This window comes from Pristis pectinata, chromosome 21 (genome assembly GCF_009764475.1).
Source record: "Pristis pectinata isolate sPriPec2 chromosome 21, sPriPec2.1.pri, whole genome shotgun sequence".
Classification (NCBI taxonomy): Eukaryota; Metazoa; Chordata; class Chondrichthyes; order Rhinopristiformes; family Pristidae; genus Pristis; species Pristis pectinata.
The window spans coordinates 31,106,255-31,133,211 of record NC_067425.1 but is presented as its reverse complement, the minus strand read 5'-3'; the positions used below and the strand labels follow the sequence as shown (position 1 = coordinate 31,133,211).

The window sequence follows — 26,957 nt, the reverse complement described above, 5'->3', positions numbered from 1 at the left end:
ACAGACCAGAAATTGTTTAATTTTATACAACATTTTCAATCATTCCAAACCATACAAGGCATTATTTGTAATAAAAAATTATTTTACTATTGTCTCTGAAATATTAAGAAAATGTCACTGACACACATAATTAAAGTTCAATTACAAGTTAGATGATTAATGGTGGCTTCACTCTGGTGAATAAAGCTTAGCCCATGGCAAAGGATGTTTAATCTATAATTACTGTATTATACAATGACTACATGATTTGCTGTTCAGGTCTTGGTTAACTTTAAGAAGCATCTCTAAGGATTCAAGGTTTAATTACTGTTTAGATGAAACTAAACTTGGACAACTCTTTAGGTTGGAGCCTCTTTAAGATCATTAGGACAATAAAAACATTTTAGCTCATGGCCAGCTTTGTCATGTTTGGTGTAATCAAAAGATTTAATGGCGACATACATGAAACCAGAACTGTGATGGACTCTAAAAAGTACACAAAAAGGGACATCATTTCTAAAGTGCAGATATATTTTTCCACCAACAGTTAATAGATTTTGATTAATATTAAATTTTACATTTTATGGGGTGGTGAGGTCAGGGAGGGAGAGTATATAAAAATTATGTCAGATTTCTAATCTGCTTAAAAACAATTAGACCATAAATCGTTTCAGGAAGGAACAGCAATTACACCCTGTAGGCCTAAAGAAGAATTGCAAGTCAAATATGATTATTCTTTAGCAGTAAAATAATGTATTTCACTTTATATACTATAAGATGTATTTATTTCAAATCATCTACCATTAGCAGCATGACCGGTGACCTGGTAGAATTTATTACAGTGACTCAATGACTTTTATACCTTGTCCCATACTTCTTACACAAAGATTTTGGCTTTTGAGATAAACTGCAGGACCATTTAGAATACAGTACTAGAATGCCAGGTAGCATTGTTCAGTTGTGATAAAAGTTCAGTGGCTCTAATCTTGAAGTTTGGATATCCAGTTCTTTTGCCGATAACTACATTCTTTTCCAAATAACAACAATGTTTTTGTCTGTTGCTGCTACAAGATATTTAAATTCTGAATCTGTAATTACGACATTTACAAAAGTTCCTTCAATTATTTCCCCTTTTGCTTCTATCGCTGGCCACTTCAGAATCTGCAAAATATCCAAAAATGTTAGCCAGATGAGCAAATGAAGGCAACATTCATCCATATTTTACAAGTACAAATGCTAAATTCTTAGATACAACTATGTAATCATTTGATGTGGGGATATGATCATTCAACACTATTCACTTGTTATCCCAAATTCTTTCCATCCCTTCCTTATGTGTCCCACCTATGTACGGACACTGGCAAAACGTTGACTGGAAGGTTGTGAGAAAATCAATCTCTAATGTAATTCCTCTTAAGATATCTGTCTTAAAAGTTAATAAACTGGAAGTATTAATTCTGTTCATTCATATTTTCTTTTCTTTCTCCTTTCATCTTTGACAATCAACTCAGTACTGGAACAAACAGCGATGGAAGTATACAAAATGCACAATAATCCCTTTTGAGCTGTGCTATTAAAAATCAAGTACTATTTCTTCAAAAGCTAACAGTATTTTCCTGTGGTAATGTTCCCTGCATCATAAAGTCATCATTTAAAAAAAGATGAAGCCAAATTGCAATCAGCTAAAGCTAACCCAGTCCAGATCTCACTGCAGAATGGCAAGAAATTCTAGATTTCTCCATTTAGAGATTTGCAATTTCAGCTGTATCATTGGGGACATTGTGCAGGTGCTAAGACGGTCTTTAGCAACTCTCTTGCATCTAAATTGGAGTCTCTGCACTCTTGCTTCTGACTTGCCTGGCTACTTGCTGCCCCAGCTATAGACATACAGTTCCTGGAAATTCCCTGGCAGCTCAACCTCTTAAAAGGTGCAGGGTGTGACATCACCATGTGAAGTGTCAAGGGACGAAGAGCATTACTGTGGAAACAACGCTCCCCCGCTATCTGCCAGCCCTGTTAAGTAGACCAGTGTAAGGCAGTGAGGGGGAAGTGACTTGAGCATCAAGGAGGCAGCAAGTACAACAGCAATGAGGCAGTGAATGACAGCAGGAGACAGTAGTTAGAACAAAGAGGAGAAGGTAAGGGTGCAGTGAGAATTGTGGCATTTGTGTCTTTAAAAGCCATTCAAAATATCTCTTTCTAGGGGTTATGTACAGGTAAAATAAAGTATAATTTTCATGAATGGCCCTTGAAAATTGGTTTGGATTGTAAATCTGGCCCAGTCCACACAAAAGGTGTGCATCTCTGGCCTAAGCTGTTTCATACGGCTTGACAGCCAGATTAGCTCCTCAGTCTCCTGGTTAAGAAAATGAACAGAAATAAGATTATTAACAAAAAAAATATGAAGTGAAAAGTAAAATTCCACACTGATATAATGTTGAATCACTGTAAAACACAGTCATATACTCCTGCAGTAGATAAGTAATACACAAGGGCCAATCATCATATTCACAGGCCAAAGATTGATGTGGTGTTTCTGAAGGTTTTCCCCACATCATTAGGAATAGTGAGAATGTGACCACTGGCAATTACTGAAGACATTGAATACAGCAAAGAAGAGACTGAGGAAATTTGTAGACCACCTCATCAGGCAGAATGATGATATGATTTGATTTGGAAGGAACAGTGACATTAAAAATATCTGTAACAGACAAATTGGATTTGCAGAAATATGTGGATAACAAGAGAATGAAGTAACGTCACAGGAAATTTTACAATTTTTGCATTCCACCCATGAACAGTGCCACATGAAAAGCCATTTGAAGACAGTATTTACAATTATTAACTATGCAAATGATCATAAAGAAGCTTATTCTGATTTAACTTTGCTTCAGTATGAGGTACCTGTGTTGGTAAGGTCTTCTCGCCAGAAGTCACATATCCAGTGCTGAACTCATCCAACTTATACATCCAGATGTCTCCCTTCTCATCACCACATAGAAGATAGTTTTCAGCTGTGGAAAGAATTCTGCTTAATTATTGCAATATTTAATTACATTCACCTCTATGTCCTTTTGAACAATTCCTATGTATCACATGATTCTTTAACTTTTCCTATCTAAAAGTTTTAGCATCTTTACTTTGACTACTTTGTTTGAATTAAAATATTAAATAAAATATGGAAACTGTGAAATTCAATGAAAAGAATACGTTGACTAAATGGTATTTTCCCAAAGTTGATGCCACCATTATAGAAACAACACTATTACAGAAGGTGAAGTATATTCTATTTATACATTTGATTACATCAATAAATTATTAGGTTTAAAGTCTTTCTTAAAAAAAACTTGCAGTCAGCAACATTATTTCAAGTCATTTAAAAAAACTAGCGATCTTAAAAACCGGCAGACTGGGGACTCCAGACCAACCCAGGAGTGAATGCAGCAGCTGGAGACTCAGGGAACCTCTCCATTGTTTCAGAAAACGTCCCTGCAGGTAAAACTGAAACGCAGGGCCTTAAGGCTCCCCCTCCCTACCATCCTCCTGGCTAATGTATGGCCTCTGGAAAATAAAGTTGAAGACTTAGAGCAAGACTGCAGTACCAGAGTGACATCAGGGACTATTTGTGTACTCTGCTTCACTGACACATGGCTCACCCCCAGCACTCCGGACACAGCGCTCCAGCCTGAGAGCTTCACCATTCTACCCCTGGCACTGGAGAAACTGAGCACCGTGATCAGCAATCAAAAGACAGCGCGCCCTAATGCTTTCCCGATCACTGCGGGGGACTTCAACCAGGCTAGCTTGAAGTCTCTGACAAACTACCACCAATGTCACCTGTGGAACTAGAGGAGTCAACACACTTGATCACTGTTACACCACCGTCAACAACGCTTACCATGCCATCCCACGCCCGCACTTTGGCAAGTCCGATCACCTGGCTGTACTTCTATTCCCGGTGTGAAGGCAGAGACTGAGGACCTCAGCACCAGTGGTGAGGACCGTGAAGGTATGGTCAAGGGAGGCAGAGGAGCATTTACAGGACTGCTTTGAATCAGCGGATTCAGGGATTCATTTTTGGATCAGGATGAATATGCCACAGCTGTCACCGACTGTGTGGATGAGTGTGTGCCGTTGAGAACATACCAAGTTTACCCAAACCAGAAGCCCTGGATGAACCAGGAGATTCACAGTCTGCTGAGGGCTAGAACTGTGGCATTCAAGACTGGTGATCCAGAACCCCACAAGAAGTCCAGATACAACCTTCGGGAGGCCATCATGAGAGCGAAAAGGTAATTCCGTGCGAAGTTAGAGACACAATCGGACACACGACAGCTGTGGCAGGGTTTGCATGTCATTACTTCCTACAAGGCGAAACCTAACAGCATAAATGGCAGTGATGCCTCACTCCCTAATGAGCTCAACGCCTTTTATGCACACTTTGAAAGGGAGAATAACAAATCCCCACAGTATCTGGCGACCCTGTGATCTCTGTCTCGGAGGCCGACATCAGAACATCGTTCAAGAGGGTGAATCCTCGCAAGGCATCGTCCCGACGGCATACTTGGCAGGGTACTGAAAATCTGTGCCGACCAACTGGCTGGAGTGTTCAAGAACGTCTTCAACATCTCACTACTGCAGTCAGAGGTTCCCACCTGCTTCAAGAGAGCATCAATCATACCGGGGACCAAGAAGAGCAGGGTAAGCTGCCTCAATGACTATCGCCCGGTAGCACTCATATCTACTGTGATGAAGTGCTTTGAGAGGTTGGTCATGGCTAGAATTAACTCCTGCCTGCACAAGGACCAGGACCCGCTGCAATTTGCCTACCGCCACAACAGGTCTACAGCGGACGCAATCTCACTGGCTCTCTCCTTGGCTTTGGAGCACCTTGACAACAGCAAAACATACATCAGGCTGCTGTTCATTGATTACAGCTCGGCGTTCAACACCATCATCCCCTCAGTACTCATCAACAAGCTTCAAAACCTGAGCTTCTGTACCTCCCTCTGCAACTGGATCCTCGACTTCTTCATCAGGAGACCACAGTCAGTGCAGATTGGTAATAACATCTTCTCCTCACTGACAATCAACACAGGTGCACCTCAAGGATGCGTACTTAGCGTACTTCTCTACTCTCTCTAAACGCATGACTGTGGCTAGGCACAGCTCAAACGCCATCCATAAATTCGCTGATAACACCACTGTTGTTTGCAGAATCTCAGATGGCGATGAGAAGGTGTACAGGAGTGAGACAGATCGGCTGGTTGAGTGGTATCACAACAACCACCTCGCACTCACCGTCAGCAAAACCAAAAAATTGGTTGTGGACTTCAGGAAGCGGAAGTTGGAGAACAGGCACCAGTCCTTATTGAGGGGTCAGCGGTGGAAAGGGTGAGCAGCTTCAAGTTCCTGGGTATCAACATCTCAGAGGATCTATCCTGGGCCAAACACATTGATGCAATTGTGAGGAAGGCATGCCAGCAGCTCTACTTCATGAGGAGTTTGGTATGTCACCAAAGACTCTTGCACAAGAAATTCTACAAAATGGAGAGCATTCTGACTGGTTGCATCACCACCTGGTATGGAGTCTCCAATGTGCAGGATTGAAAGAGGCTGCAGAAGGTTGTAGACTCAGCCAGTTCCACCATGGGCACAACCCTCCCCGCCATCAAGGACATCTTCAAAAGGTGGTGTGTCAAGAAGGCAGCATCCATCTTTATGGACCCTCGCCATCTGGGAATGCCCTCTTCACATTACTACCATCGGGGAGAAGGTACAGGAGCCTGAAGATCGACACTCAACGTTTCAGGAACAGCTTCTTCCCTTCCGCTATCAGATTTCTGAATGGTCCATGAATCCCCGAACACTACCTCATTATTCCTCTTTTGTACTATTTATTTATTTTTGTAACTTATAGTAATTTTTATGTCTTGCACTGTACTGCTGCTGCAAAACAGCAAATTCACGACATATGTCAGTGATAGTAAACCTGATTCTGATACCTTATCGTACATCATAAGTGGTATCTTAAGACCAAATGTATTGATGGGTGTCAGCCTGGTAGGACGGTAATGTATGGCTAAAAGTGTACTAAGCAAGTAAACAGCACACAATAGATAGGGCTAAGTGATCTCCTAACCATCAAATCAAACCACTGCTCTGCAGTCCTGCCAAGTCCACTCATTAATAAGAGTGGACCATTAAATAACAAACAGGAATAGGAATCTTCCAGAACAAGCCCAGCACTTGAGTGCCAAAGACAAGGGCAACTATGTTCAGTCAGAAGTGATGACTGGGCGATACTACTCTGCCTTCTCCCAAGATCTCTACCATCAATGAAGCTAGTCTCAGCAACTTTGATTCCAATGTTAGACCACTAGTCACAGGCTTCCAACCACAAAAACAACCTCCACCATAATTTTCTGCCACCTAACACAAAAGGCCAATTTTGGATTGCCCTGGATCCCATCAGCTCTAACATTTTGGACCAGTCTCCCACATGGGACTTGGTCAAAGGTCTTAACAGATGGTATCAACTGCATTGCCCTCATCAATACCTTTTGTTACCTCTTTGAAAAATTCAATCAAATTGATCAGACAGGATCCCACCTAACAAAGTCATGCTGACTACCTTCATCCCTTCCTTTAGTGTAGGTTAATTGGATTAATACTCTGCACATGCCTGGATGATTGTAGTTCCAACAATAATTGAGAAGCATAATACCTTTCAGGACAAAGTAGCAAGTGATTCCCTCATTGCCATTCCATCATCTAAACCCTGGAACTCCCTAACCAACAGCCATGTGAGTGCATCTTTGTCAGAAGAGTTCAAGGTGGCTCAGCATCACCTTCACAAAGGCACCAACGTACCAAAAAATGAATTTAAAGATGTGGAGTAGCCTGAACCTTCAGAAAGACATGCACTTAACTCCTGGTTGACCAATATTTAACACAGCATACTATAAAGCAACTTTAAAAAAAAGAGTAGGCTGAGAATTGAAGAAAGCTTCAAGGAGAAGCTTCTTATACTTCACAAACAAGATTAACCCAAGAACACAATTTACATCATCTGTTTTCTTCATAAAGATTTGAAGTCTGACTGTCTATAGAATGCCTGTAACATAGAAACAAACTCAGCAGGTACTGATAAGCTCAGATTGTTCTCCATCACCACATTCAGTGAAAATTGATCATATAGGAATAACCTGTCACTACAAGATACAGAATCAGAAAAGATTTGTATGTGGCTCTTCTGGGAAGAGGTCAAATTGAACCAGGTATTCTAAATCAGACAAACATTGAATTATTAATTGAGTTTGTAAGAGGAGTGGGATGTATTGTGTACCACAGCTATAGCATCTTTTACTTATGGTCATAACCCAACGTGCCCAGTTATATACGAACATGTTGTACTGTGCCTCCTCAAAAAGTGTCAATAGGAAATAGAATTTTACCATCTTGACACCAAGGAAAATAACCAACTATTGATATATCTGACCAAATGTCTAATCTAAATTTGGAAGAGTACACCAGGAAATTTGGAAATGATATTTACTTGATTAAACTTGAACATCAGACTAAAATAATTAAACTACTAAATGAACTGGATGTCACTCTAGATATATATTGTGGGAACAAAAATTTAAAAATGTGACATCGGGACATATATACAAAATGGGAATTACTCTACGGCGGCAACTATTATGGAATTGGGGAACTACAGTCAAGATAAATCCATGGAAAAGACCGATGTTGCATGTACTTGTGATGGCCCGATTCATCATTGACTGATATAGTAAACAAATCACAATGACAAAGAAATTATGGTAGAAGTAGAAAAAGTTAATGCATAAGGTTCTGTCTCAGCAAGAACAGGAGGTCTTTTAGAAGTGACTAATATCTTCAGGAGTCAAGACATTAGCCACTTAGGAGTGGACTCCTTCAGTGCATTTACCTCCTGGTTGACCAAGTCTGACTAAAAATTGAACAAACTTCTATCAAGTATGCCATGAGAGACCATGTTTAAAACCACTTAAAAAAAATACAGGGTGAGAGTTGAAGAAAGTTGCAAGGAAAAAGTCCTTTCTTACACGGAGGTTAACCCAAGGACACAATTTGATATGCCTGAATCTCATCTGCTAAGGCCATCAATCCCTGAACTTTTAAATGGTGTCAACTTTCAATCTCACTTCCGTGTTGCAGTTGCATACAACCATAATAATACTGTTGAGAAAGAGTTGAGTTTTGTAGGCATTTCAGAGAAGAGCCTCATTAGTGAGAAGGACATGCAAACTTTGGCTTCCAGCAATGGAGTGATTCAGTGCTCAAGGCCCTGGAGTGCTGACATCCATCAGTGTTGGATGATTTCAACATATGGACAACATTAATGAAGTTGTTGGTGCTTAATATGCACTGATTGGGAAATCAATGCAATCTGTGAATCAAATTTACATCACCTTCCACAATTATGGGTCAGAAATGCTGTTCCTCAGACAGTACCACTTTAGTGCACTATTTTATACACAGTATATTTTCCTTTCCCATGTCTCATATGCCTTATTTCAAAGCCAACGTTTACATGTTCTTCTCACTAATGAGGCTCTTCTCTGAAATGTTCCCAAAACTCAAATCTTTCTCAATTCTTCACAAGCAGAACAGACTTGATTCAACTTGAGTATTATACTCCAGCTTGGAAGCAGTGATTTTGACCCTGCACTTGGGCCTTGTAAACTTATATGTCAATCCATTCCTTTTTTAAAAATTGGCAACATTTTAGTTTCATATTTTTGTACTGCTGTATTCAGAACATTATTCCAACTACCCACCAATAATACAGTTCTCTTTTGTTATAGATTACCAGTACAACAATTTATCTCTAATGCAAAATGATTTTACCTTACCAATGTGGAAATAGCTGGGATAAAATCTGAAATAGAGCAGATTTTTGACTAATACATGTTAAAAATCATCTCCTGCAATTTCCATTTATGTAAAATCTTTTGCTTGCACGCCTCAGTATTGATCTAGGCTTTTGTGAACTCCTCATTGCCCAAGTTAGACAATGATTGGCTCATTCCATGCTAAATAGATCTCTTCCCACATGGACCCATGCACCATTAACCTCTTCCCCACTCCAGTTTTCCCCTGCCCATCCCAGTTTTTCATGATCCCTGCCCCCAGTTTCACCTCATTGCCACGTTGCTACAGACAGGGCATTTTAACAGCACTGATCCATTTCTCAGAAAAGGTTTTAATGTTTCTTAAAGGGACTAAGCTACAATAATGATTTCTTACAGCAAGAATGCCCCCATTTTGCAATTTTTTTGATAACTTTCATTTTGGAGTAAGCACTACATGCAGCAAATCAAACATGGGGGATATCTGACTTTTAGCCACTGAATTTCTCATCAGATCGCTGACTATTGAAGATTACAGTGGAGATGGTTTCAAAACCACATCCTATGGAGAACCAGGGACTCCTGTTTCAAACATGTTAAAGCCTTTAATATGTCATCTATGTTTACTCCTTTTAAATACTTCACCCTCTCTTTCCTCTTCTGTGAAAACAGCAAAGTTTTCATCAAGGTCATTACCCACATCCTCTGCCTCCACACACAGGTTATCTTTTGGTCTGTAAATAGGCCCTACTCTTTCCATCATCTCCTTGCTCTTTTTACACTTAAAACATCCTTGGATTTTCTCTGACTTTACTCGCTGGCATTTTTTTGTATCCTCCCTTTGCTTTCCTAATTTCCCCTTTAATTTTACTCCTACATTTTCTACTCTTTGAGATTTTCCTACTGTAATAAGCTCTCATTTTTTCAACCCATCCCACAGTCTGGTTGCTGCTGTTATTTTTGTTCTCAGGGCTGCCAGTCAAAGCCAAGGAGTGTCCATCATCCACATCAGAAGCAGCAACAAGAGTAGGTCATTCAACTTCTCCTGCCTACTATGCCATTCAATAAGATTATGGCTGATCTTTTACTTCAGTGCTACTTTCCTGCTCTAATCTGACATCACTTGGTTCTCTTCATATCTTAGCTTGGAAACCAATCACCAAAATTAATGAAGAGCTTCCTATGAGATGGTTATGGATGAACACAGTGTTTAAAACCCAGACAAGCAACCAGCTTATCTGACAGCCAGTGAACAAGACAGTGTTAGCCGCCAGTGGTCAGAGTACCATGTGCTACACAGGGCCCCACCAAGCCACTGGTAGCCAGCCCCCTTTGGGAAATTGTGTCCAGCAGCACGCTGGTAGAAATAGCAATCTCCCAGGGGAATGTAAGGAACAAGTTCAAACTGCTGCCAGTCATCATAGGATCAACTCCATTCATGAAGTCCCCTCCTCTTGTTACATATTTAATTGTTCACTCATAATTCATGCCAATCATTTAATCTAATGAAGATCTTAACATTTCACAGGACTCAAGGAATGCTGTGCTGTCGTCATGCCTACGGCAGAGATGTGACAACACAGCTGAAGCTCCAATAAAATGGCTTTCACAAGGCCATCCCTAACCAGCAATATTACAGGTTATAAGTGGCCAAGGAAAAGCAAAATGCATTAAATATGGATTAACTAAAATACCAGTAAGTCATAGAATACAGCACAATACAGGCCCTTCGGCCCACCATGTTGTGCTGACCTTCAAACCTCGCTTAAGACTATCTAACCTCTTCCTCCCACATATCCCCCTATTCTAGATTCCTCCACATGCTTATCTAACAATCTCTTGAACTTGACCAGTGTACCTGCCTCCACCAATACACCAGGCAGTGCATTCCATACACCAACCACTCTCTGGGTGGAAAACCTCCCTCTGATATCTCCCTTAAACTTCCCACCCATTACTTTAAAGCCATACCCTCTTGTATTGAGCATTGGTGCCCTGGGAAAGAGGCGTCAGCTGTCTATCTATTCCTCTTAATATTTTGTATATCTCTATCATGTCTCCCCTCATCCTCCTTCTCTCCAAAGAGTAAAGCCCTAGCTCCCTTAGTTTCTCCTCATAATCCTTACTCTCCAAACCAGGCAGCATCCTGGTAAATCTCCTCTGGACCCTTTCCAAAGCTTCCACATCCTTCCTATAATGAGGCAACCAGAACTGGACACAGTACTCTAAGTGTGATCTAACCAGAGTTTTGTAGAGCTGCATCATTACCTCGCAGCTCTTAAACTCGATCCCCCGACTTATGAAAGCTAACATCCCATAAGCTTTCTTAACTACCCTATCCACCTGCAAGGCAACTTTCAGTGATCTGTGGATAAGTCCTAATGTTGTACTTCCTTATCACCATAATAATCTGTTCACATCATAATGACAGAACTTAACCAAAACATTTTGTGAAGTACTTTTGATATATTTTAATATGGTTATTTAGGGAGATAATAATTTTGTAGTTTCACCTTTAACTAAAACTTTAAAATCCATCAAAGCAGTTTACTGTCCAACTACACAATAAGAGTAAAGTGGCAGAAAACAAATATTTACTGAAGCAGAGCAAGAATCTTGTAAACGTCCTTTTGTTCTTATGCACTAACCTGGACAAGCAGTGAGTGCTATGTAAGACTCTTCTGTATTGGACCACTCAAACTCTCTCAGAATCTCTGCATGCACCTTAGTGTTCCGTTTCTTCCATTTTTTTAAGGTCTTACTCCAGCTCCACAGGTATATTGAGCCTTGCTTGGAACTTTTGGAAGCTGTACAATCACAGGATAAAATATTATTAAGTCTAATAGATTCAGTAATATCCAAAGCAGCAGCAATTGAGTAAATTACAAATAATTTCAAATGATATCTTCAGAAGAGTGATGCTTAATGCCATTAAAAGATGCTGGAATGTTCTAACATCTGAGTTTAGAACATCGAACATAAAACAGTACAGCAAAATGTGGGCCCTTCAGCCCACGATGTTGTGCCAACCTATATAAACCTACCCCACAATCAATCTAACCCTTCCCTCCTACACAGCCCATAACCCTCCATTCTTTTTACTCCATGTCTATCCAAGAGTCTTTTAAATGTCCTTATTGTATCAGCCTCCACCACCACCCTTGGCAGTGCGTTCCAGGCACCCACCACTCTCTGCATAAAAAACCTACCGCTGACATCTCCCCTAAATTTTCCTCCACTCACCTTAAATGGATGTCCTCTGGTATTGGCCACTGCTGTCCTGGGGAAAAGGTGGTGGCTGTCCATTCTATCTATCCCTCTCATAACCTTATACACCTCCATCAAGTCACCTCTCATCCTCCGTCACATTTTCATGCCAATGCAGAAGAAAGTGGGACAAAATTGTTGCTGATGGTTCTGTGCACGAGGCGGTAGCACGTAGACTCTGCTGGGTGTGTACTGTGACATCAACTGGCACACAACTTTTGTTGATGTCATTTATGCAAATTCTACATTTATTGTCCATGACAGTACTGCAACTGGTCTTAATTGGAGGGTAGGTTTTAGACCTGTTTTGGTGATAGGTAAAGGATCTGACCCTACCCAAGACATTGCTGGAGAGTCAGAAACATTCATCCTTCTCTATTAGGAGCCTTCTTCAATTTTCCATTCTTTCTGATTGCTCCTCCCCTACCATCTCAGTCTACAGTAGGTGCAGCCCTGCCTCCCAAATATCTATGTAACACCTGCCCCCACCCTGACAAACCCTTCCCTCCCACAAGTATATATCATTATATCAACATGCCACCATCATAACTCCAAACCTGCACATCATTCTCTTTGCCATCACTTTCCAATCCTTACTTCCACCATAAAAATGACACCCTCCTACCTTTCCATCTGTCCCTGCCATCTTTATGACTTTCCCATGAAATTTCTGACTCACCTCCTCGCTTTTCTACCCCAAGCCCTTCTACTGTAGATTATCAGAGGCCCTTTGGCTGGTTGATCAGGAATTAATCACACTGTTGACAGACATATCACAAAACCATAGACTCTATTTTGAATGTGACTAAATTAGTTCAAACCAGACAGCAATAATTACAGCCAGCGTGCACCACTCAAAATACGGCATCAAGTGATGGCACACCAGGACAAGGTGATAACCCCCCCTTCTTTGCAGACACCACTTTAGAGGCAATGGTAGGTGAGACGGGAGAGGGAGATTTATCGTCTATCTATAGGACAGCAGGAAGGTACAGGCAGCGAGAGGAAGTAAAACTGTGACAATTCAATGAGTCAATTCCAAAGGACACAAACACAGCCTTGTAATGTTGCTGATGCACCCATCAAAGAAATTCAGTCTCGGTCACCCAAACGCAAAGCATTCCTTACACGGTTTTCAGCCACAGCATTTCTTGAAGACTTCAAAATCTTTCAATATTTCCACAAGCAGCAAACGCAACAACTCTGAACAACAAATCTCCAAGTAATTTATGAATTTTTTAAAAATAGTGCCAATGTGGAGATTCTTCCTGCTACTAAGCTACTGGTTCCTTTTATACGCTTAACACCTAGCTGTAGCTGGATAGTTGCAGCCCAGTTTGACAGCATTGTCATGAGGGATAAAGTCATTATTTGCCTTTTCTCATATTTCTGGCCAACATAGGCAATACGTGTTCCACCACGTTGACTGATTTGTGGACAGCAGAAGTCAGGGTACAAGTGTGTTTTTCCGAATCATGCAAAAAACAGGACACAAATTGGGAGCTATAAAATCAATACATTGAATGCTACAAAGCCCAGTTTTGTGACCTATAAATTTACAAATGGTACAGTAAACTTACATTATCCAAATTCTTTTTATTTAGGAAATAAGCCTTAATTTAAAAAAGCTGAATTGGTTATAATCTTTGGTTGCAAATATAATAGCATTCTGATAGCTAATCCAACTTGACAAACCAGATGCAATTTAAATGGGGGCAGATAAGCCATCTGGCCATTGGAAACTATTCATTAAGATTGTGACTGATCTTTTTCTCTTTTTCCTCAGAAACATTTTCCAGCACTATCATATAATCAAGGGATATTGTGAAAATGCCCAAAAATTGATCAATCTGTTTTTATTGAATACAACTGAATTACTGCAGTTCCATATCATAGTAACAACAAGGACTTTATTTCTTATTGGAAGAACTTTTTTTACCAAACCATCATAACCAAATAACTAGGTTGTAAACTTCATACCCCTAGGTGGTTAAAAATTCCCAGATTTGAAATAGAACCTTATTCTACATTTATATTTTTAGTTATTATGCTAAAGGTTCCTCTTGACCCAAGCAATGGACAGATTTTCTCTGAGGATTCTAATGACGTCAAAGCAAAAGCTGATATAGCCACAGTGCACATAGTCTTGGCTGATTCTGGGCTTTAATACTGGTAAAACTATTCCTGTTCTCACCAGCTGTTGTTCCTTCTGATTTATGAAATACTGGTATAGATCCAATAGAGATAAAGGAGAGAGCTTAAATGCAGAACCCTCTGAATAAATTTCTCCTCATCTCAGTCCCAAGTGGCCCATCCCTAATTCTGAAACTTGCCTCATGTCGACTCCTTAACCACCCCCTTGCATCTTTAAGAATTTTGTATATTTTGTAAGATCTTGTTTCATTGTTCTAAACTCTGTAGAATACAGTTACAGTCTAGTCCGTCTCTCCTCGTGTAGTCAACCTGCCAGTTGTGGGACCAGTCTAGTGAATCTTGCTGCTTTCCCTCTATGGCAAGTCTTACAAAGGCCCCAAATGCACGAACATTTCCTTTCTCCTGTACTCAATTTTTTTTATATAACAAAGCCTAACTTACCACTTATCCACTTAATTGCCTACACATTGGCCTTCCGCAACTTTTATACAAGCACAGCTGTTGTCCCTTTGAACATCAACACCACCTAATCTCACACCATTTTAACAAATTCTCTGCTTTTCTGTGACCTGCACCAAAGGGGACTGCCGCACGTTTTTACACATTATATTCCATTTGTCACGTTTCCACTCATTTACCCAGCTTGTTTACCTTTGAAGCACCTTTATTTTTACATTCTTGTCAAAATAAATCCCACCTTAATATTGTCAGCAAGCTTGGAAATGTCATTTGATCCCAAATTGTTAATATAGATAGTGAATAATTGGGGCCCCGAGTACAGATCTCTGAGGTACCCCACTAGACACAGCCTGCCTATCTGAGACAGCTATCTTTGTTTTCTATAACCAATTTGTTTCCAATAACCAATTGTCAATCCATGTCAATCTATTTCCCCAATTCCACAGACTCAAATCTTATTAAGTAAACCCCTATGCAGGGCCTTATCAGTCATAATTCCTATTATTTTCATCAAATTTTAATGCACTTACCTATTAGATCATCACTGCAGAAAGCTAACGTATCAATAGTATGATAATCATTTTCATTATCCTCTTTATTGTAAATTGGGAACAGAAATTCCATCTCAATGCTTCTGGAAGTCAAGAAGAAAACCATATGTTAACTTCACTACAAAGGGTTGTACTCTGTAGCACACATATGATGAGCTTCATTCCCAAGTTAATTATTCATTTATAACTTTTTGTATTAACATGAATTAATAAGGTAAAACTAAGTGATGCTGTACAACATAATCTTGATGCCTTATCAGTACATGTATGCAGATTTTACACTTTGGGATTCATTGCTGAATCCCAAATTCAGCCATTCAATTTTGGGACTGAGTAAAAGCAACTTTAAAGATACATGTTGGTTGCTAAGAAGATTGGAAAACTGGCCTCAGAATGCCATTTATGCAGCCCTTCTAGGAAATGACTTTCATCCTCTCAAACACAGCTGGTATGTTTCCAAGAGAAGAAACAGTAATAAATAATAATCTCACATAAAACAATTAAGTTCAGAGTTGCTGAAAAGTCGAAGTTGGATCACTTGGCAAATGTCTCACATGGATCACCCTGCCCAAAGAAACTAAAAGTACTTAAAATATCATTTACACAAAATACTGCAATCAGCTGTTTATTATCTTTCAGCTAGAACTTCTTGGTAAAGATTCTAAAACAATCTTTAGATATTAATTCTGACATTGGTATTCTGTTTTAAGATCTGCTTGCATCTCATGTAGAAACAGTTACATTAAAAAAAGTAAAAGTAAAAGTAAAAGTAAAAAGTAAAAATGCCAATGGGCCTAATAAGTCCTTCATGCAACAGTAATGCTAATCATACTGTTTATCCAATGTATTTTTCCATTCCTATTCATAGTACCAGATTTAAATTTAGATGGAGATAGAAGAAGGGTTGACATTATTGATGGGAGAAGAAAATGTATTTAAAATAACAAAGATACCTAAACGAAAATGTCATTGGTTAGTGTGGGAATGGCATTGGGGAGGTCAAGATGGGACAAAAACAGAAAATGCTGGATACGCTCAGCAGATCAAGGTTCTGACGAGTACTCTTCGACCCGAAATGTTAAACCATTTCTCTTTTCACAGATGCTACCTGATCCTCTAAGTGTTTCCCACCATTTTCTGCTTGTATTTAAGGAGCAGAGTAAAAATTCTGAACATCTGTGTAAAAACTTTTCAGCTGTTTGTACAACATCCTGAGAGGCACTGGATTAAGAAGCAGTGCAGCAAGAAAAAGGGGGAAAAAGATCCACAGCAACTGACAAGCCTGAAAACTAATAATGACATTGCTATCCATGTACCTGTCTAAATGTCTTTTAAACATTCTAACTGTACCTGCCTCTACCACTTCCTCTGGTGGGGGTAAAGATGGAGAGAACAATAACACATTAACGGCAGATGGACTTAATCTCTTATGTGATGGAGGTGTTGGGAACGGGAGGGCACAGATTTAAGGTGAGAGGAAGGAGTTTTTATTTTACATAGAGAGTGGCTGATATCTGGAACTTGCTGTCAGAGGAGGCAGAAGGCTCCTTCCTCTCACCTTGAATCTGTGCCCTCTTGTTTTTGATGCCTCTGTCACATAGGAGATTGAATCTATCTGCCAGATACATGCCTCCTATAATTTTATACACCTTTATCAGGCACGGTAGTAGGCGAGCACGGTAGTGTAGTAGTTAGTGTGACGCTATTATAGCGCCAGCGATCCGGGTTCAATTCCGGCCGCTGTCTGTAAGGAGTTTGTACGTTCTCCCCGTGTGTCTGTGTGGGTTTCCTCCGGGTGCTCCAGTTTCCTCCCACATTCCAAAGATGTACAGGTTAGGAAGTTGTGGGCATGCTATGTTGGCGCCGGAAACGTGGCGACACTTGCGGGCTGCCCCCCAGAACACTCTACGCAAAAGATGTATTTCACTGTGTGTTTCGATGTACACGTGACTAATAAAGATCTTATCTTATCTTACTAGAACCTTGATCCCTTTTAACAATTTCCAAAAATTGAGATGTCTATCTGTGCTGCTCGTGTTCAAGCTGTTCTTTTTGCATTAAACAAAAGTATTCAAGAGCATAAAATTGCCTTTAATAGCAAATACAATTTTTCATTTCTTCACGGCTGCAGAAGTGATGCCAGAGGGATTGGAGCATTGCTAATACTGCACTGTTGTTCAAAAGTGGAGGAAAGAATAAACCAAGTAATTACATGCCAGTTAGTTTAACTTTCATGATGGACATATTATTGGCAACAATTTAGAAAGCACAGATTAATTAGGGACAGGTTGAGGGGAAGATCATATCTGGAAAAACTTGATTGAATTTAATGGGAAGGTATTTCCAGAGTGAATGGAATAGTGGCTTAATGATCTACCACTGATTGTGTAGCAGATATGGCGAGCCAGGATGACACAGTTGATTGACTATCAAGAGCATGCTGAAACACTGGCAGAATTCTGTAGAATCATGATGGTATTTGAATGAGATACAGGAAGCATGGAACTGCATCTCAACAAGATTGAAAGCTTTCACAAAGCTGGGAAGAAATGTGGAATAAAATCTTGACAAAATAACACAAGTAAATGCTAACACACAAAATAAACTACTTGCCTCTTTCCCTCAAGTTTTGTTGGTGTGATGTCCCAAGCAAAGCAACCTTTTTCACAGGCAGCCACAAGATAATGATCAGGGCACGTTGGAACAAGGCTCATCTTTAAAGGAGTTGAACAACTATTCAAAACCAGCAAACGGCTGTTGCAATGAGAAAAAAGTATGTTTAATCTGGACGTTCTAATTACCCAATTCTCTAAAAAACAAAATAACCTCTTCCTGCGCTTGGCTTGGTAGCTCGCACATTAAGATCGCTTATATATTCCATGCAAATATCACATCATGTGTAGTTTATTTCTATTATAGAGATGTCACCCTTATATCAGCAATCATGTAAAAATTCAAGTCTATGTAATCAGAACAATATGCAAGAAATCTAAATGTGCTCATATTGAAAGGACACATTCCTGTAATAGATTAATATTCTGACAGCCCACCTCAAAATTAAGTACATAATTAGATAAATGGTGCATCACTTTCTGCTGCAAGTTGTAAGGAAAAGTTAATTCACCTAATTATAGTAAATATTAATACAAAAGTGTATCAATTTTTATCTTTTCTATGCAAGTGGTATGAAGGAAGGCATTCTGAATATTTAAGTTCTTACAGTTTTACCTGACAATGTTTGTATGACACAATAGCTGAAATTTCATAGAGTAAAGTAGCAGCAAGCTTTGGCCATGAATAAGGACCATAGAGCAAGGCACTTCCCTCAGATCCATTGGCTTTCCCTGTGACAAGTGTTTGTTTCTCCTTCCACGTAAGTTTTCAGGTATAGCTTTTGGACAGCCCTCTAATAACTGCTAATGCCCTCAAAACATAGCTGACAGTTGTGATATTAGCATTTCTCCCTCCCACCCTCCACCACCACCCTCCAAATAGCCTCACTCTAGTTGTCCATTCATGTTAATCAGATGCTCCACAACTGGTCTTGGATTATTACTTGAGCTCAGCTTCATTCAAATTCTCCTACAGCCTGTTTTGGCTGCAGAATTCTGAGCAGTCACTACTTGAGGAAGCAGATGGTGAGCACTCAGTAGGTTGTCTGCTGCATGACTTGACCATATTAATTATCTTTCCCATGAGCTGTGCACATGTGGGCTGCAGCCTGAAACTCTCTCTGCACTATGTCAGTACAAAGGTGCGAACTTCCTTATATTTAAAAAAATCTTTAGAACATTGAAAACAAACCACTGATAGGTTATCCAAATTTAGATTTTACTGCTGGTTGGTAATTAAAGCATCTAAACCCATCAGTGAAGCTTGTATGGTACATAATGTGATTCTTTACCAACCTTATACAAAGGTATTGTAGGGGGTTATTGGGAGGTGGGGGGAGTGAGTTCCTACAAAATGCCCATATCATGATTTTTCATGACACGAAAACAAATCATCTGCGCATGCACCAAGAAATGCAGGTTGAAAAAAAAATGTTAATTTATTTACTTTTTCCCACAAATTCCGTTTTATTCCCTATCTCAAAATTTTGGAGAGTGATTTGTGAATTCTGTAGGCGGTGAATTTCTGTAAATTGAATTTCCATAATACAGGGATAGCCAATATATTATGAAAATGATACTCCATGAAAACGCAAAGGATGATTAGATGGATATATGCGTGAAATAGTTTCTGTTCACTAAGTCTGTACAATACACACCTTGCTTGGAACCTATAATCAAGATCTGGAACACCAATATCCCATAAGGTGATTGTGAAATCGTAGGATCCAGCTATTGAAAGAAAATGAATCAACATTATAATCTGAAATGTTGTGAGAACAAGGCAACGTCAAGACTTATCTTTCAATGGTTTATGGACCTAGTTTCTTTGTTATTTTGTGAGCAGCCACAGTTTAACTGGTCTTTTATGATTTAATACTAAAATAGTTTCAGTAAAATAATATTTTCCAACTCAAAAAAAATGCCTTAATTGAATAGAAGAATCTCTCAGAGGTAATGGATCTTGCAAAGGATTTCTGCTCAAAGGGATAATTATGGTTCTCACACTGAAGCCTGAATCATCGAATATACTAAGAAAGACAAGTGGATGAGCACTGGGCCTTGAAGAACTCTACTGCACAGAGCCTTCCAATTACTAAAATGTCACCAAGAACTGTCCTTTGCTTTCTCCCACTGAACAAATTCTGGATTCAACATTTCTGCTTTCCCTTTAATCGAATGGGCTTTTATTTGTCTGGTCTGTCTGCCGTGTGGGACTTTGTCAAAATTTTGCTCAAATCCAGTAGAGCACATGAAATGCTTTAGGCTGGATGAAAAAATATATAGACAGCTTTGAAAGATTCCCCAGTGTGCAGCACAGCACTGTCAAAATATTTACTCTGAAATTTACTAAACAGGTACATTGATGGGGCAGGTTGGGAAGGACTGATGTTTTCTCATCCATGGATCTCTGATGCTGCAAATCTAGGTAAATCCTATGGAATTGAAGAATTGCTTCATGATATTAATTCACACCCATTTTAGAATATACTTAATAGGTGTCAGGCGCAATTTCAAAATAAAGCAAATTTCATATTATTCTTTTCAGATACAAGTCACCTGATTTTTTTGGAACATAAGAAGTATATTAATCCATTAAGTTTTAAGCAGCACATTCCTTAAAGTCTGTTAGGCATCTGTAATAAACTTTACAGCAACGTGCACATACTATAAAAAAATTTACTTTCCAAAGTAGATAGATTTGCCACGAGATATATTCACTTGGATTCTGTGGGAATGAGATTTGATCAATACCCTGATTCCCCACCCTTTCATGCAGCAAATTATGACCTTCCCTCCACCTTCATTCCCAAATCAATACTCAAGATCCTGATCCCATTACCTGTCTCAACATACACACCAACCCTTGACCTCATCTGCAACCTCTCTAAAGTGACAGGCGCTTATAAAAACATTTGTTTGCATTCCTCGCATATCTGATTTAACACACCTTTCCAAGAGGCAAAGAATTTATGCATGCAATCTCAAGTCAGCCCAAAACCTGGATTTGTTTAAAATTTTAGTTGCCATGTTTTACACAAGTAAATATTCCATGTTACTCTATGACTAACGTTAGTCGAGCGGAAATATAAGTTTAAGTGAAACAATGGTAAGGGTATTCACCAAACTTTCTGATCTAACAAGGAGAGCAGCATCAGTTGTTATAGTTCTGAAATGAAAGAGGAGTAAAATTAGGAATTAGTATTCATTATGTAATCAGATTTGATGCAACAAAGAAAAGGATACAGATGAGTCAAGTTCAAGAACACTGGACTGTAAAAACAAAGTTCAAAGACATGTGGAGGAACCTGGCAAAAGTTGAAAGGGTAGTAAAGTTAAGAGTTTAAACTTTTGGTCGTGTGAAATTGTCAGAGCACAAAATTTAATCAACGTCAGGAAAACAGGCTTGACAAATGGCAAGGAAATTGGAACAGTCCTCTGGATGACATTCAGTGTGACATGGTTTAGAAATAAGATCAAGAAACATGATAAAAGAGGACAGATGCTTATAGATAAGTATGAACAGAGACACCTAGGTGTTCAAATGAACAATTCCTGAAAGCACAGCATTAGTAAATAGAAAAATGAAAAGAAACAGGCAATTTTTCATTTAACACTCAGAGCTTGAAGACCTCGTAAGTAATGATAAGTTTGTTTATATATATTTAGAATTATGTATGCTTTAGGTTGCCCCTTGACAAAAAATAAATTCTTATGCATAAAATATAGCAAAACTCAGATTTATAATGTAAAGTTAGTTACAAGTTGAACTGAGACACTGGGTAAATTTTCAGTGAAATATAGAAAAGGGAAGACAAATTTAAAAAAAGACTTTGATAACTTGATTTAGAAAAGCTTATTTCACCTGATGAGAGTCAATGACAAGAGCATTGGTTCAGAACTATTATCACTGAATTAAGGAAATTATTTAGAACTAATTTCCTAAATTCAGTCAGAAATGCCAACTTGAATGTCTCCCTTTGGTACTGAAGATCACATACAATCTAGGATTTCAAGCTTATTTTAGCAGATCTTTCATTTTATCTCTAGGTAATACCTAGCTATGTCTCTCTCTCAATCAATATTAAATATTAGACTTGCTCTTCTTTCCTCACTCCAACTAAATCATTGTAAAGTGTTTGCCCATATCAAGTTCAATACTTACTGAAGAGAAAAGTCTCCCGTTTTGGAGAAAAGCAGAGTGTTGAGATTGGTTTCTTGTGAGCCTTTACGCTTCCATAGCAGTAGTTTACTTTTGCGTGAATCAGCTTTACTACACCCATCCGGCCAGCTGCAGCTAAGACATTGAGTTTTCTTTTCTGATTCTTATCAATCACTGTTAGAGTGGTCCAGGCCAGAGAAAAGAATTCCTGAGGAAAATTATTTAAACAATCAGAATCTTATTATGGAAAATGTATTCTTAATACGTTGAAATTAGGAAGAGTATGTATCAATACAAAAGATGCCAGATTATCTGTGCAATATTCCATTATGCTTTATGTATGGGTTCTGAAGATAAATCTAAAGGAAGAAATGTTATGGTACTGAAACTGGCTGACTCACTAATGTGAGATATGGCACACAGCAATGCCAAATGTGTAAGATTGAGGCGAAGTATATGAACTTTTGACGAGTCCTGATTGAGAGGTTGTTGATAGGTAAAGTAGTACTGAAGCTAGAGGGCCATTTGAAGATGCATTTACTTGTACGACGTCATTCAGTTTTTTGTGGCACTCCATTAAGATTCTTGGAACTTGATACTTGATAATGACCACCAAAGATATCCACCCCACTGGCTTTTCAGCACACGTCTGGAGGGTCTTCTGGGCCTCAGCAGCCAGTCAATGACATGGTTAGCATGCCAAATTAGTTAGAATGATCAGGTACCGTGAAGTAGGCATGTTGCCAGCATTGCAGTCAGCAACGTAACAATCACACATCACGATGCATGCAACCGTTTTTGGGTGGGGGGGGGGGGGAGAAAGGGGTGGTATCCAATTTAAATTTAAACCCCTACATAATTCTACTTACCTCTCCAATTGATTTGTACTTGTGACAAACAATCCCAGTTTCACAGTCAATGATGCAAACTGAATCTCCTCCACATACAGCCACATTTCGAGATGATTGCAATTCAACATCTAATTCAAACATTAAATAAATGGTTTATGCAAAGCAAGCTATTTACACCCACCCCCCACCACCCCAAGTAGTTCTGACTAAGTAAAAATGAAGACAGAGAAATAACCCAGTAGGACAGGAAGTACATTAACAAACATTCTCCAATAATTGGCATTTCAAAAGGCAAAAGGATTAAAAAGGGGAATCCTGCAATTTCTCCTTTGAGCACTTCAAGGACCAGGTCAAAATAGATCATCCATAGGACAACAAGACTCATCTTCTTATTGCTATAGCATCCACTGACAACAGATTCTCATGCAAATGGTCTAGAGAATCACCTGTAAGCTCATCAAGCTTTTGAGTGACGTGTCTCTGCCTAAGAAATCTGTAGCAGTTGTAATTTGCTTTGTTTAATAGTACTGTATTTTTAAAAACGAAGGATTACAAAATTTTTTTTATTGGTTTTCCACTAACAATAGGACAGTGCTTTTCAGTCGATCGGATCCTTTTTCAAAGGACCCAGAAATGCAACAGCTACAATAATGAAACTAGACTTTCTGGTTGGGAATGTGATTCATATATTTTATGCACCAAGCCTCTACACCACTGCTTCTCACATCAGTCACTAGGAGCTGCATGAGAATAGCATACTGATGACATTCATTTTCTTTTATAAATGAACTTAGCCTGGTGATCTCCTCACAGAAAAGCAACACAACATATTATACTTATGTTACATCAAAATGGATTAATGTCTGTTCACACCTGTGACGAAATCTACATAAAAAAATAACTCAAATTGTAAACCTTGAGAATTCTCAAAAAAAAATCTCTTCAGGAATGCAACTGTTGCAACTGGAGGGTTATCAAATAGAGAAAAATAATAAATTGCATCAATGATTTTCTTTCTGAACACATCAGACTGCCTAAGATTTTGCAGAGGGATCCCACAAGATTCTTTGGGGTCTGCTCTGCTTGAAAACCCAACTGTCAAATGATGGTGACAGAAATGTGGCAGGGCTTTAGGAATACACTCTCCAGCTTCACTTGTATACTTAACTGGCCTCAACACAATGGTAACTCACTAGTTGCTCAGAATGCATTTCCAGAAACAAGAATGACAACTGAATAAACTCTAAAAGGGGCACTGCATCTTGCATTCCCATTGCCTGAGTGCCAACATGATGTGCTCTCACTTGCATGAAGATGAACAACATATTTACCAAGTTGGTAAACTGGTAAGTTTTGAGGATATTATTCTTTTGGTCTTATAGTATTTTTTTTCAGTAAAAATATTTTTCCCCTTTTCCAAGAGCACTATACCGGATCAGTGTTCTGCATTATAGCACTAAGCAGGATATCAATGTATAGCTTTTTGATGAAAGGTCATCAGCTTGAAACATTAACTCTGTTTTTCTCTCTCTACAGATGGTGCCTGACCTGCTGGGTACTTCCAGCAATTTTTTTTTTGTTTTTAGTTCAATTGTCCAACATCTGCAACTTTTTGGCTTTAGGTTATTTGAATACCAGCAACATGTTGCAAAGGAAATATAAAATAGGCCTCTCCCCTTTTTGTGTTTGAATAGATATCGCACAGAAACAATAAAACGTTCAAGAATTAATTTCAAGAACAAGTTCCTTTGAATGTAGTGGATAAAACATTGAAAGTACAATCCATCTTCTGATCTTGAATATCTCCCAATCAGTTCCCACAACACCTGTCCCATCACCCACACAAACTCAAAAGATTTAGAATGCTACAGGGAACATAATTAAATGTCTGCCATCATTATATCTTCATTTTTCTGAGAACCAGAGAACTTTTACTCTGTTACAACATGTTCAACAGTCCAGACTGTAGGGAAACTCAACATCTTCCCATGTAATTATGAACAGTTGCCATTGAGTTTAAGATTCTAACACACATGCATGCAAACATGAAAAACAGGAAGCCCAACTTTTGTCTTGCCAAATGTGCTTCAATGAAGGAAATGGCTAAGAGGGATTTTGGTATTAATTCATTTAGATTTAATTGTTTATCAATTGTTTAAGCTTTGTGAACTTCTTTTATATTTTCAATTGTTTTAATAATCTTTAGACATTCGACTTTCTGAAATTTTCATGGGTTTGACAATTCTGGTTATGTCAGAGGGCTAGGGTAAATGTCAAAAGTTTTGTTTATCTTTCTTATTGACACAGCACATTCTGGTCTCACACCACCACATCCAACTAACCTCCGTTATGGCACAAAATACACTTGCCATGAGCAAACCAGCTGGCTTTCCACTACAAGTTGCAGCTGTCTAACCAACCCACGTAAATTATTTAATTTTTCAATTATATTATTTTACCCGGAATCTGGGAGCTTTCAACTTCTGGTTCAAAAGCACAGGCCCAGAGCTGAGTGCTGAAATCCTCAGGGTTGTTATTCTTGCTGTGGCACTGTAGATAATGCAGAGGTTCTAGGACAATAGAATTCTGGTAAAAAAAAATAAAATTTCATAAGAGTTGACAGGAAATAGAATCATAAATGTCACAACACAAAATATTGTAATTCAGCTCATTGTATTTGTGCTGGCTTTTTGCCATAGGAAAGTACAACCTTGCTCTCTTCTCGAAGAATTTTAATGCTGAATGCCAAAATAATCCCCTGTGAAAGCACCTTCTCTGCAATACCATTTCTGCAAAGCACTTTCCACACTCATGAAGCATAACTGCACAGTAATTTAATCATCAGAAATAGTCTTTACCAACTCAAACTTAAAAATCTTAAAACCTACATTCTTGGATTTCTCTGTTAAAAATCATATCTCAAATTTCTCTGCATAACTATAGTTACCTGTCCCTGGCACCATCCCCATGATATTCAATCTCACGGTATCCATTCTGCAATGGAAATCAAAATTGGCAATAGTTCTAAACTGTGACTTAACTAGTGTTTTTGTTTAAGTTCATGATTAACTCTTTTACTCAAAGGCCCGTTTAAAACAAAAATCAAATGGTCTTTCTCTAACAGAACTTGTTTTGGCAGATGTTTTGCAGCTCATGTCATTCTTTCTCCATTCCACCTAGTGTCATTTCATGAAGAGTTTATCTGTATGGTTTGGGCCTCTTTTCTCAAAATACATTACCTCACACTTATCTACACTGAATTGCATCTACCACCCATAAGTCCATTCCACTAACCTATCAACATCTTGCTTTTTTTTTGAAAACAGGACAGCCTGACTTACAACTTCCCAAGCTGCCTATTTTTGTGTCCTCATCAAGTCTGGTGATTATACACTCGATATCAAGTCTGGTGATTGTACACTCGATATCTGTACAAACAACCTTTATATTCACAGAGAAAACAAAAATGGACTCAGTACTTCCCTCACTTAACATGTCATTTCTAACCCCACTCTGGATCAAGAAACATCCATTTACTCTAAAATTTTGTTTCCTGTCAACCAACATTCTTTACATGTTGATGCTTTTCTCTTTATTTGTACACCATAATGTTTTATAAAAATGTTATTTGCAAAAACCAAATACCCAATACACCCTTCAATTATCCAGTCACTTATTACATTAAGAGTCATCTTGTCAATCATAATGTTCCAGAAACCCTTTTACACAACTCCAAAACAAAGTAGTGCTCTACTGTTGAAAATTGGCTCAATGAAGAGTAGAGCAATTTTGTGCATATTTCTAAAAGTCTTCATGCCTATTGGGAAATTTAACTCCTGACTTTTTGGAGCATTCTCATTTGTCCTTGCACTTGTTTGGCATAAACCTACTGCAAATAAAATCAACAAAAAAAGTTTATCTGCAGTGAGATTTTCAAACTCAATGGGCTGAAAAATGAGATTGCTTATTTACTCTCAGAAGAAAGAGATTTTACTAACCCCATTGATTGAACCATGCTATTT

The 26,957-nt window shown here is 38.7% G+C and overlaps 1 protein-coding gene across 3 annotated transcripts in view; it reads right to left on the bottom strand.

Annotated features, from left to right (window-relative positions):
- Nucleotides 1–26,957, bottom strand: part of lrwd1 (leucine-rich repeats and WD repeat domain containing 1) — a 39,219-nt gene continuing 12,262 nt past the window's right edge. Inside the window, exons 8-16 of one of the 3 annotated variants that reach the window (XM_052035773.1) lie at nt 25,395–25,521; nt 22,954–23,063; nt 22,088–22,292; nt 19,581–19,653; nt 17,924–18,064; nt 15,290–15,393; nt 11,528–11,686; nt 2,884–2,993; nt 1–1,140 (exon numbers count right to left, since the gene is read on the bottom strand). In XM_052035773.1, coding sequence (XP_051891733.1) covers nt 1,000–1,140; nt 2,884–2,993; nt 11,528–11,686; nt 15,290–15,393; nt 17,924–18,064; nt 19,581–19,653; nt 22,088–22,292; nt 22,954–23,063; nt 25,395–25,521 — 1,170 coding nt within the window. In that variant the 3' untranslated portion in view covers nt 1–999. The remainder of the gene's footprint in view (nt 1,141–2,883; nt 2,994–11,527; nt 11,687–15,289; nt 15,394–17,923; nt 18,065–19,580; nt 19,654–22,087; nt 22,293–22,953; nt 23,064–25,394; nt 25,522–26,957) is intronic. The other 2 variants (XM_052035771.1, XM_052035772.1) reach the window with 2 other exon arrangements.